This window comes from Salarias fasciatus, chromosome 7 (assembly GCF_902148845.1).
Source record: "Salarias fasciatus chromosome 7, fSalaFa1.1, whole genome shotgun sequence".
NCBI lineage: Eukaryota > Metazoa > Chordata > Actinopteri > Blenniiformes > Blenniidae > Salarias > Salarias fasciatus.
In genome coordinates, this window is record NC_043751.1 from 10,218,128 (window position 1) to 10,231,055 (window position 12,928).

General features: G+C 43.0%; 1 protein-coding gene across 6 annotated transcripts in view; it reads left to right on the forward strand.

The window, feature by feature from the left end:
- LOC115391595 (neuronal cell adhesion molecule-like) overlaps positions 1-11,352 on the forward strand; it is a 69,829-nt gene extending 58,477 nt beyond the window's left edge. For 4 of the 6 annotated variants that reach the window (XM_030095866.1, XM_030095867.1, XM_030095868.1 and 1 more), the window contains 9 exons: positions 609-731; positions 1,166-1,342; positions 2,613-2,627; positions 3,176-3,235; positions 3,422-3,541; positions 5,254-5,412; positions 6,438-6,569; positions 6,927-7,005; positions 10,468-11,352. In XM_030095866.1, coding sequence (XP_029951726.1) covers positions 609-731; positions 1,166-1,342; positions 2,613-2,627; positions 3,176-3,235; positions 3,422-3,541; positions 5,254-5,412; positions 6,438-6,569; positions 6,927-7,005; positions 10,468-10,714 — 1,112 coding nt within the window. In that variant the 3' untranslated portion in view covers positions 10,715-11,352. The remainder of the gene's footprint in view (positions 1-608; positions 732-1,165; positions 1,343-2,612; positions 2,628-3,175; positions 3,236-3,421; positions 3,542-5,253; positions 5,413-6,437; positions 6,570-6,926; positions 7,006-10,467) is intronic. The other 2 variants (XM_030095871.1, XM_030095872.1) reach the window with 1 other exon arrangement.
- Positions 11,353-12,928: the final 1,576 nt, after the last annotated feature.

Sequence of the window (12,928 nt, forward strand, 5' to 3'; positions counted from 1 at the left end):
CAAATGGAATGAATATGAAGTCGAATGTGCATCCTAGGTTAGGAGGAATATGTGGAAGAATCTCCTCTGTCCACAGTGCTGGTTCTTCATCTGCTTTAATTTTACAGTTTCTCTCACTCTTGGATTAGTTTACACTGTTTATTCAGTTTTAAAATTCTCCTGAAAATCGATGTTGTGGTTAACAGTTTCACATTAATTCCACTCGATGGTCAGTTTTTCATCTTTTAAAGATAATCTGCAGTCACATTTGGAATAAAAGCATAAATATGCTTTTCAGGGAAGAATTTTCTCCCTGTTTGAATGTGCAGCTAGTTTGCATTTGTTTCAGCAGGACACAGGACATCTGCTATAGGTCACAGAACAGTCTCAGTGTGTTTGCACCTCAGGGTTCCAAATTTCCACTTATGCGAGACCATGATTGGCTTTAAAACGAGTGAGAAGACGAGGAAGTTTCCCCCTTAAGCAGGCGACTGAGAGAGCGCTGCACACACATCATTCTTCACAGTGGAGATCAAACATCCAAATGAAGCCGAAATACGCGGGGAGCACATGTGACCGGAGGATGTTTTGAAATATCCGCCATCACCGTGATGTGTGTCTCTTTACAGTCCCGGGTCCTCCTACGTCCCTGATAGTTACAAACCCAAACCTGGACTCCCTGACCCTGGAGTGGCGCCCCCCTCATGATCACAACGGGCACATCACCGGATACACCCTCAAATATCAGCCAGGTGAGGCTCTCCTCATGGAGTACAGAGCACTGGAGGATGTGAACGTTTAGTGAAAGCCCCTTTCCTTCATTTAGCTGGAGCCTTGTTTGTCATTCTTCTTCATGTATTTTCATTCTTTTTAGAGAATTAGACAGAAAGTGGTAGAAAATAAGAATTTAATGTAGTTTAACAGCATTTTTATTTTTGGCTGAATTACAACAACATCAATTAACAGATGAACTTTGGTCACTCCTGCCTTCTATTTCCAAATCCCAAACCTCTCTCCTCCAAATGCTGTCATTTCCACCTGCTTCTTCAATTTTGACCCCCCTCCCCCCTTCCTCAACCCACCTACACCCCCCCCTTCCTCATATTTCTGTTCAAACTGACCTCGCTGCTCCCCCGACTTCCACCCACATCCCGTCACTCTTGTCGCCCATCCTTCACCCCTGTAGTCAATAACTCCAATGACCTGGGCCCAGTGGAGGAGCTGGCCCTGGCCGCCAATGAGACCTCAGTCACTTTGCTCAACCTCAAGTACAGCACGCGCTACAAGTTTTATTTGAACGCGAAAACGGTCACTGGAGCCGGCCCGGCCGCCACTCAGGAAGCAATCACCTCTCTGGACGAAGGTAAGTTATCAGATACAGAAAGCTTGAAGGAAATGATCTGAAGAGCGCTCCTGTTTAATTCAGTGAATGTTAAAACTGTTAGCATAAATTATTTCTATAGGTTTTGAATCTAAGGGTCGAAGACTTATGCATCTTTAGATTAGAGATCAGAAAAGTCTCCAGTGCACCAAGTGTGGTGCTTCAGATGTTAATTCTGCTCTTATTAGTATGATAAATGAGAACGAATATTATTTTTAATCCAGATCTTCTTATATAAATTTGAATTTTTATAAAGTATGTTCGAAAAGTTCAGGCTCATAAAGGAATCGCACAAACTCTCAATTATTCAAAACATTGAATGAAGCCCTGTTCAGCTTTTGCTGCCATTGTGCCGCCAAAGTCAGAAGTGATTAAGGTTTACGTTGAAAAACATTTCTGCAGCTCTGAAATGATTTTCATCATGAGTCACTCCGGCCTATCTTTATTTTTTTTTTTAATTTACTGCACAAACAAGCAGTCAGTGAATTATTAGAGGGAAAAAAAATCAATCGACAAGATAGCAGCAATTTGAAAAACATACTCAGGTTGTGCGTAATCTCTCACTTTCACTGGGGTTGATTGATTTGTAATTTACATTATTGATCCGACATCATTAGCAGTTTGAAGACATCACCTCAGCCTGGAGACATCTCTGGTGTCTTTTCTATCATGTTTGACCTTTTCGGTGTAAACCGCCAGGTCACCACGTTGCATTCAGAAATCACCTGCATTGATCGTGGAGTATATATTTTTTTCAGGTGTTGTGTGAATTGTTTGTTGGTTTCCAGCTGAGGCTTTCAAAGTTTTGGGTAATTATCACAGTCATATTTTTAAATGTTTTTATGGAGTAAATAACCCTCCACGTTCTTCTGTTTATGGTGATAGTTTAAGTTTTATGTTATATAAATATAATATATTTGTGGTATTCTCTGAACAGTGCTGTTCTCATCCCACTCTTTGGAAGCCTCTGGTGTTCACTGCACTGCATGACATTTGATAGCATTATCATTATTATTTTAAATCATCTTTTACATAACATGATATACAAAAGCTCTTCATCCTACATTCAGATGCATTTGAATGTAATCCGGTTTCGCTGTTATGCAAGACGACTCATGGCATTACGAAGCCCATCGGAGACAGATGGTTTCAATTCTCCGTAACGCCACAGAAAATGTCTCCTTGATACAGACGTCTGGTCCGTATTGACCCCTGTCCTGTTGTCTTTCTGTGTCCTGTTTCTCTCTACAAGCTCTAATGTCACAGGGTGATGTAGATGCCTGTTTGTAGATGGAGCTGCAGCTCCAGATCCCCCCTCCCTGCCAGCATCCCCCCCCCCCCCCCCCCCCCCCCCCGCCCCCCCCCACTTCACCTGAGTTCAGCTCTGAGGCCGGCCAAAACGCTCGGCCGAGTTCAAAGCCAAAGAAAGTTCAAAGCCACATAGATAAAGATGTTATGTGACATGTGCCTTTTTAATGTTGTGTGATAAAACTAGACGAAGCTTTTCAAAGTGCTCCGCCGCTTCTTCTTCTTTTTTTTTTTTTTCCCCTCCTTCCTTCCTGTGCCTTTGGCGCCTTTGACCTGCTCTTCCCTCTCCCCCGACCCCCCCCTCCCCCCGGTGGCTGCTGGCGGCTCTTTCCTCCTGCATGGCGAGGTTTCGCTTGGCATGCCGATGACCTGCGTGCTCCGTGTGGCGACTTCAGTGTCTGTGCAACATGTTTGTGTCTCTGTGCGAGTCTCTCGTGTGTGTGTGTGTGTGTGTGTGTGGGTGTGTGCGCGGTGCCGTCTTTACCCCCCTCTTCATGTTGTTTACAGGGAACACTCAGCCCTCTCATCCCATTGCATGGTCTCCGCCACGCCGTCCACCCCAAGAGGGTAGCTACAGATTCTGCTGTGATTCTGATTAGTCTGATTATTAGTGTTTGAAGCTTCCAGTGTCCTGATTTGTTTTCGCTAACGTGTAAGGCTACAAGGGTCTAGACGCAGTGTTTCTAACGGCATTATACCTCCAGTCACTGGTTAGAGCGATGCTGACGGTTCTCCTCTCCCCTGTGTGCTCAGCGCGGCCCGCCAGTCCCTTTGGAAACGTTAGCTACTCGCTCGGCGAAGACGGGCCGACCATCAGTTGGGAGTACTGGGGCCCCGAGAAAAACGTTTATGTAGAATACGTAGAAGAGAACAGTAAGCAAAGCAACACACCCACATCCCCGCTAGTCCCATGCAAAAAGGTGGCAAGAGACTCCTACTTCACGCTTGGCTCGCGCAGGTGAAGAGAAAAATTGGCCGTCACGTTGGTTCCGGCTCCTGCCGGCGCAGATCCAGATGTGGCAAACGCGGCTCTCTGTGGTTGGATTCGCTAATTACCCAGCGCCGGTGTTACGGAGAGCTATGTGCATCTCCCGTGACAATTTGGATGCGGCATATTGTCGACAAACATCACGAAACGCAGCACAAACACTCGCGCCGCGCCAGCCGAATTCGACTGAAGTGCTCTCCGCTGTTTGTTTCCACCTGCAGCGAGGATGAAACGCGTGGCTGTAGTATGGCTCTCTCTCTCACCTGCTGTTTAATGAGCAGAATCACCGAACACCATATTAAAAGATCCCCGTAATTAAGAATAATTTTCTGATCAAAAGCATAATCCTCTGTTTATCAATCACAACACTTTTCACATTTAGTTAATGAGCACCTGTTAGCGCGGCGGCCCTGACAGCTCAGTGTGCAGACAGACAAAAACCGAATGACGGGAAGAGAGCGTTCCCCCCGCTCAGTGACAGCTACAGGTTTTATTGTGCCTGGCAGTGCTCGGATTTTAATAACGTGCAGCTGTGACGGAAAACCACAGTCAGTCTGAAGTCTGGCTCGCCCTGGTTTCCTCCATTAAAAGTCCTTTGTCTTTTGTAATGTTGCTGCAAACAAATCCATGATTTTCTTGTCTATGTAAATAGTTGTTTTTTGAAACACAGCAGCTCAGAATTAAAAGCGGGCACCTCCATTAGGTTACAAGTTACAAGCAGTTTAGCACGTGACCTTTTTTTTTTTTAGTCTTTCACATCTATATAACTGCAAAACAGTGTTGAAAACTGATCAAATTGATTGGGCCATTATTTTCTGCTATACTTTATTTGTTAGCGTAACACATGAACAACTTAAAACTTGGAAATTAATAACTGCAAAGTGTAAAATGCAAAAACGATTTCCCTCATTCTTGCATTGCTTTATGATGATCCTTGGTTATTTTTTAAACATTTCCATCACAATACAGAGTATTAGACTAAAATCGATTTCAAGCTGATGAGGATGTCAAATTGGTCCTCTATACAGTACATGTCATTTGAGTTTTGTCATCAAAAAATCGGAATAAACAAACGTCACAAACTTCCTGTGATATGAAGAACAAAGACAAGATAAGAGGATCTTATTTTCACCGTTCCCCATGACAATAAATTAGGTAAACTGTATATGGCGAGTAATTGTCTTAAAGTGGATCCAAGTTAGCAGTGTGGATAAAGTAACCCAGAGTTACGCAGAACACAAAGTATTTACAAAGAATTTACAGAGCAATGTATTTATACAAGATTTTTTTAAAAATCTTAGCACTTTTTGATCTTTTCTTCTGGACTTGTTGTCCATTCCTGCACATTTCTTCAAACGAGGTGTTTTTCCTGGATTCGGATGTGTTTTCACAGAACCGCAGCGCACTGAGCTCTCAGGGTCACGATGATTCATTCATAGATGTGAAGAATTTTCAGAACCCCATGAATATTAAACACTGCCTGAAGTTAAGACCACGCCAGATGCAGATGAGGTTTCAGGCAATTAGTTCCCATCATGCCACGACGGCCACGGCCCATTTGAAGTTGTGCCTCTCTCCGTGACCGTCCCTCCTGCAGGTGAAGGAGAAGAGGAGTGGAGGAAAGAGCTGGTGAACGGCTCTCAGAACGTTATGCTCAAAGGCCTGAAAGGCGGCCTCTCCTATAGGGTGCGTCTGGTGACCAGCGGTCACCACGACCGGCCGCTCCGCTCTGAGGAGCTGGTGGTCACTCTCCCAGGTGAGGCAGCTCCTGGGCGGGCGGCGGTCTCTCGCCCCGGCCGGGTCTCGCACTGCCGTTGTGTGTAGATTGTGTAGTAGTGTGTGCCGTTGTGTAGTTCCAGCTAGTGAAGCATGGGTTAACCAGATGTGCTGTGGTCGGTCGAGTTGCGTGCATGACTGTTCGGTTTAGTTCCGTTTCCGTTAATATCAGTGTTGTTCCCTTTCGGTTTCACAACAAGCAGATTTTCTAATATAGAAGCTCAGTCGTTTATTTATTTATTTATTTATTTTTTAGAACTGTAATATACAACCTAAACTCTCCCTAGTGTGTATTGTGTTTGTCTTTGTGTGTATGTGTGATCATGTCTTATGGTTTCTGTCAGTAAAATCCAGAACAAGTTTTACATTATTAATAGCATAATAGTTGTCTTTTTTTTTCCTGTAACAATGATTTTCACCAACTCAAACCTCTAATGAGCCTTAACTCACATATTAACAGAGCCTGTTAAACCCCTATCTCACTGGGCTGCAGCTTCTCTGGCAGGATTTTCACTTTGGAATTCCACTGAACTGGTTCTTTTTGTAACTCCCATGAACGTCATGAAAGTTCTTGGGTTAAAAGTTTGTTCAGACACGAACAGGAGCGGGTGATGAGGACCTGAACCTGGATAAATCATCTCCATGGGTCATCTGTCACTTGAGGGAATTGTAAATCCTTGCAAACATTTTGAGATGTTTTTGAATCTCTGCCAACTGCCTCAGTGAGATAGGAGCTTTATCGCTGTGCCTTCAGATTGTAATTGTCCTGCACTTTGGTCACTTCAGCGTCCCTCCACACAAATAGACACCGTCTGGTTTTATTCCGACACAAAACCTCCCGAAGCGACACGTAACCTGGCTTCACGTTCCTTTTAGCGCCTCACTGCAGACAGTCGTCTCTAGTCTCCATCGCCTCCGATAAACCGATGAGCAGCGAGCGCTGCCATAACCGCTCAGCTCAGCCGCCCTCTCTCTCCCTCTCTCTCTCTCTCCCTCCCGGAGCAGCTGTGGCGAGCAGACAGGTGGACATCGCCACTCAGGGGTGGTTCATTGGCCTCATGTGCGCCATTGCCCTGCTCATCCTGATCCTCCTCATTATCTGCTTCATCCAGAGGAATAAAGGAGGGAAATACCCCGGTGAGCAGTCGCAGTAATGCCGCCGTGCACGCGCGCTTCCATAAGCCCACATTTTAATGCTTTCATTTAGATATAGCCGCATATTCAGATTAGATTATAGCCTCTTTTTTTTTCTTTTCCGTTCTCGGAGCGTACTAATCACACAAAGCTTTTAGGCGGATCCCCGCTGCAACGCCAGGCTGCGATAATAGTCTTTTATTTCTTTATCTTGTGAAAACATGTTTTTGCTTTAGTGGCATCTTCAAGCCATTTTCACGGTCGAAAGAAACATTTTTTCTTCTTATGAAGCAAGAAATTGGTTGTGTGTAGCTCTTTTTTTTCTTCTTCTTCTTCTTAAACGTCTCTCTGTCTGTGCAGTTAAAGAGAAGGAGGACGCACACACTGATCCGGAGTTCCAGCCCATGAAAGACGATGACTGTACTTTTGGGGAATACAGGTGAGAGAACGTGCCCGGGCCTCTGGAGGCCCAGAGCCCTTTTTTTACCCATCAGCCCCCACTCCTACCCCTCCTCCTCCTCCCCCCGCTGTGCTCTCTCTGGTCGGGCTGGAGCTCTGCACTCCCCCCACCACCTTTTCCTGTCCTTCTTCTTCTCAATCCTTGCAGCTCACTGACAAAATAACCCCAGAATCACCGACAAGCAGGAAGTCATGACAAGAAGAAGTACCCCCAACGAACGTCAAGCACAAGCTCTCTCTCCTCTCTTCTTCTTCTTCTTCTTTTGTTTTTTTTTTTTTTTCCCCCTCCGGGGTTCTGGGACGTCCCGGACGCCGCTCGCGTCGGACTCTATTGTGCGTGTGTGCTTGATATGGCATCGCGGTGTCATTTGAAAAGCAGGATTCTTCAGGTTGAAGGGATTCATGGTTCTGGATGTTCCACTTTACTGTCAGGAAAATAAACACATATAAGCTACATTCATGTGCAAAACGCCCTGAACTGATCCCAAGCATCCAGCCTCATCCAAACTAATAAGCTACTCGTATACATTGTATGTATATTCTAAATGTTATTAACACTTTGCCTGGTGTATTGCTACTTACAACACGTGACCCCGGGTAGGATTGACAAACCACTGATCAGTTCTCCAGCTATGCTCTTTCTAGGCTGCTTCTCCAGTCGCACGCAGAGTGAAAGCACTTTAATCCTGTACAACTAGCATTTTTTCAATATTGTTTTTTTTTATAAGTCAATTTATAAGATGGTCTTGCTTTTATATTTTCTATTACGTTTTGTATTAGGGTTACATAAATCTGTTCTATGGATTTTATGCTGTGATAAATACATATCGATATATATATATATACACATATATATGAAGTATGTGATATGCATGGTTTTAAAATCTGGTATGTTGAATGAATTTTGTTGCAGGCAATAACGTGTTGAATGGACTTTTTCGTTTGTTTGTACGTATACAGTATATCTTGATGCATATGGATGTAACGTGAAACCGTCAGCATGTTTGAGGGAAGTAAGTGTGCAAAGAATCGAGTCGTCCTGCTTCTAAACGGTCCAGGAGCCATTTCTCCAAAGTAATGATTTCCACAGGAAGGAACACCTGTGGCATTGTTTCATTTTCAGTTGAATACAAATTAGTTTAAAAAGAAAAAATAAAATAAAATCAAAACTAATAATCTTCAATCTGCACATTAGTACTGTTTGGATTTTCCCACTGAAGAGCTACGCGCTAAAAAAGGAAGTTATAGAATTAGACTGAACTCTAGCAGAGACTGCACAGCTTTCTGAAGCAGCCAAGCACAAATATTTTCCAAAAAGTTAAAAAAAAACATTTGTTATAGTAATGCGCCTTGTCTGTTATATGAGGGAAAATCTCTTTTTCCCAGAAATTCATGTTTGTTACAAATATGGCACATTTTAGGAGAAAATTTAACAGACTTCCCAGCAGTTTGAGATGTGCTGCCAGGAAGCATTAAAGAAAGAATCCACCAAAACAGACCTACTACAAATGGATAATATATGTTGACTTGAACTCATTTTATTTCTTTTGCTCTCTTGGATAAAAAAAAAAAAAAAAAAAAATCATTTCCAGTGTGAGGATATGACCCCTCTACATAATGTTATTTGTTTTTTGGAAAGCAGTGGAAGCTTCTGGCTGCTTGTCAGTGCAATGGATCTATTACTGGTTTTGGTCACAGTCTTAAGACAGGATTCACCTCTCCAATAACGTTTGGCTCCAGAACATCCAGTAGACAAATCACAAGGCAAAGTGTACAAATCTTCTAGTGCCTTTGTGAGAGTATTCTTTCTGTCCATGCTGTTTTGTTATGCTCAGCTGGAACCTCTCAGTATGTCAATAAAGGCATAACGTAACTCACCTTGAGCTGTTATTGTCTGACTGCAGGAGAGCGCTTCACCGTGTACGTTCTGCTCTCAGAGAGTCACACTCATTCTGTAATCTCCTCCAGTGTGTGCGTAGCGCAGTAATGTTTAGGAGCAGCTGTTTTTTTTTTGGTTTTTTTTGTGGGATCTCAGCTGGAGGTCTCAGGACAGGTAAGGGCGGTGTCGGCGTGTCGAGCAAGCATCATTTGTTTTTATTTTTTTTATTTGACTGTAGCATGTGAGGAGGGGTCAGGACACGTTCAAGTCACTGTGGGGAGAAAATGCTTGTTTCACGGCTGTCATCTGGTTTAATATTTGGTCATAAAGCCATCATCATGTATCCTGAGCAGAGATTTGCCCAAATCATTCAGGTATTGAGTCTGCTTCGTCTCTGTTCGTTTCCCTTCACAGCTTCCTTAAATCTGATTGGCATTTTCTTATTTCAGAACGTCTCGGCATTATGATGGCTTTTCGGCCGCACCTCATTGATGTTCAACTCATGTATGTGGAATGATTTTTGACAACCTGACGTCCAAAGAAAACTTTCTTTGCAGACTTTTTTCATGCATTGTGACGATCTGTGAATATTTTCATGCTTGCTTTTTGGGGGGATGTTTGGCTGAATCCTTGCTTTTATTCACATCATTGCATTGGACTTTCTGTTTCCATCACAACCTCTGTGTTGTGGGGGGGTGGGGGTGGGTGTGGGGAGGTGGAGCTATTGTAGTCGTGAAATGACTTGTGCGTGTGTGTAGCGGCAGATTTTTGTGTGCCTATCTCTTTGTATGCATATTGCTATTTGTGTGTCTGTCAGGAGATTTGTCACTCAGGTTTGTGTGCACACAGGGAGCATAAACGTATGTATGATGTTCAGTATGTAATTGTGCGTTTGCAAAGAACACATTCAGTATGCCTGTCTGTGCCTGTAAATATCTCTCTCTTTAGTCACCTGGATTTTCTCAGAAAATCTACTGCCAGGTGAAGATAGACATTTTCACATCCTGGTAGTCATGCACACGTGTGAATACACACACAGACACAGGTTCAAGTTTTGAAATACACAAACAACCCTGTGTGCGAACAAACCTGAGTATGCTCCATAAGATCTCGGTATAGACACTAATACACACACAGATATCAGTACGCGTGCACCAAAGGAGATGCACCCTAATATGGACGCACAGGTCTTTCCGCTCCTGCAGTCGCTCCTGAGGGAAGCGCGTTTTGTCAAGCAACACATTTGCCACTTCATGTTTGGTTTCGAGGGGAATCTGAACAGGATCTGATTGCTTGAGCTTTATTCCCCTGTTGCCTGATGGAAACCACCAACTAATCACTCATAGCTGCAGTTTTTTAGACGTGGAGCAAAGCAAACTCAGTGCAAAGAGTGTTGACTGCTTCTCGCTGATTTGCTCTTTATTTACTAAAGTCTGTGGTTAATGCGGCAATTGGCAGTTTGGTGCTCCATCTGAAAAAAAGAAAAAAAGCAATCACTAATCTTCTTTTTGCATCTGTCTCATCATCTCACCTGTAACACCTGCATGTTATTTTCTCCTTCAGTGACAATGAGGACCATAAACCATTAAAAGGGAGCCGCACGCCATCTAACGGGACAGTTAAGCGCGAGGACAGTGACGACAGTTTAGTTGACTACGGGGAAGGAGGAGACGGACAGTTCAACGAGGACGGCTCCTTTATCGGCCAGTATAGTGGGAAGAGTGCCAGCAGGGACACGGCCGAGGGCCATGAGAGCTCCGAGGCCCCGTCCCCCGTTAACGCCATGAACTCCTTGAACTCCTTCGTGTAGCCGGTCGGCCTTCACAGGCTCGATCCTGCACCGACCGACTCCTCACCAACACTGGCGTAGAAGGCTGCTCCAGCACCGCATGGCTTTAAGATCACACTTCCACCCACACACACACAGCATACAGAACGCACATCTGCACATGAAACACCTGATATTACCTAAATCTGTGTATCGATTAACACTTTGATATTAACAAGTGTTGCATTCTCGCCATAAATCTCCGGAGGACGATGCTGTTCTCGTCTGAACTATATTTGTCTCTGAAATGGTTTGCATATTTGCTTCAGTAGGGAAGCCGCTCACTACAGTACAATGACTATTAATCTATGTATTTTTTTCAACTCCGTCTGGAATACATTTATTGATATGGGTGCATCTCAAAATAATGTAAATGTTTATTGTGTCTGCATTTAATTTTACACTAATAACATATAAAACAAAATTTTCAATCAAATCTTATATAAAGTTATGTTTTTCAATTTTCTGGCATATAAGCTAAAATGATAAAAAAAAAAAAAAAAGTTTAAATGCAATAAAAGTTCATCTGTTTCAGGTCAGTTAAGAAAATATTTTGTGATGCACTTGTGTATGAATGTACTACATAGATGAAATCCCATAATGCATTTAGAACCCAAAAGGCAGATCATGTACATGTGTATATACATTATATAGAAATATATATCTATATATAAATGAAGTGATCACTCGGTGCGCTGAACTGTGAGAGCTGTGCTTGAGATGCTTGAGACTGCTGCCTCCACGCGGGGGAGGGAGGCGGGGAGGGCGGGAGCCGGGAAGCTGCATGGCATGACCTGGTGACCTTTGCCCCGCATGCGGCCGCCTCGGAGCGCTGCGTCCCTTCAGCTGGTAGTGCCTTTTCTGCACGGCTCCTGGAAGCCCAGTGTCGGGAGCCGAACGGCTGCACCAGAGAGAGTTTTCATAGCGCTCCTCCCAGGGTGGATCCGTGGACGAGGAACAATTCAAACACGCTTGTTTTGGGGTTTTTTTTTTTTTTAACCTCCAGATTGCCTTGAGACAAATGTCTGGCTTTGATTCCTTCAGGAAGTTAAACGCTCCCACGTGGGATCAGATGGAACCAGATAAATGGTGTCTGGCAGCGTTCCTTCAGTGCCCGCATGTGTGAATGTCCGCCGCTCTGCGGTCGTTCGTTTGTACTAACTACACTTGAGGGCCTTCGGATGGGATCATGAACTTTTTTTTTTTTTCTTAACTTGCATCAAGTTTTTTATTTTTATTTTTTAAAGGACATGTAGAATATGTGTAAATAGCTTCATGGATTGTGCAGAGACAAGCAGCTTCTGAGGCAGCCTGAGCGGCAGTACTGCGCATGGTTTAACTTGTTGATAGGACTGTATTAAATAGACTACTTGTAGAGTATATATATATATATATATATACATATATACATATTCTCTTTTTGTTTTTCTTGCTGTGCACAGTGTAAATTGTATTGTAACTAACTGGGAAGAAAACTGCATCTGAATTGGAGTTCTGACTGTGTTCTGATTCTGCTTGGCAGCGACTTGTGTAACTTTGGTATTGTTCTCCAACATAATGAGGTTCACTATTGTATTATTCTGATTTTTATTGGGTTTTACAACATCTTTTCTGACAGTATAGAAAAAGGTTTTGTACTTAAGAAAGAGATTTGTACTAACTGATACTTTCTTTGTCTCTATTTAAGTTGTTTCCTCCTTTTAGTGCAAGTATGAAATTTATGCTGCAGGAAATATAATGAATGAATAAATGAGTATCTGCTTTAAGTTTTCAGACTCTTTTCTATAAATGTTGTTTCTCCTTCAGCAAATGAGTGACTGTGAATGGAATGAGAGAAAATGATTCATGAGAGTAATTTTTATTCAGTCTGCGTTGGTTTAGTGCAACAATATGCAGCCATAAATGATTCACCATCTAACAATGACACCATATAATAATCACGCAGCCCATTATTTGACCACAGAAATGGGAAAATGAATGCTATTTTCTATAAGGAGGCAACAATTTCAGCAACTCTGTGATAAAAGAGCTTTTTTTTTCTCATCCATGCGTTCATTTTTTAATTCTCAAACACTTTTTTTGAAGCCAAACAAGTAGTTCTCTCTGTATTCACACAAAATGTATAAAACCAGGAACGCAACGGCATTTGAAGTTCAGCACAGTGAATTATTAAATGTTGAAATTTGACCCTTGGCA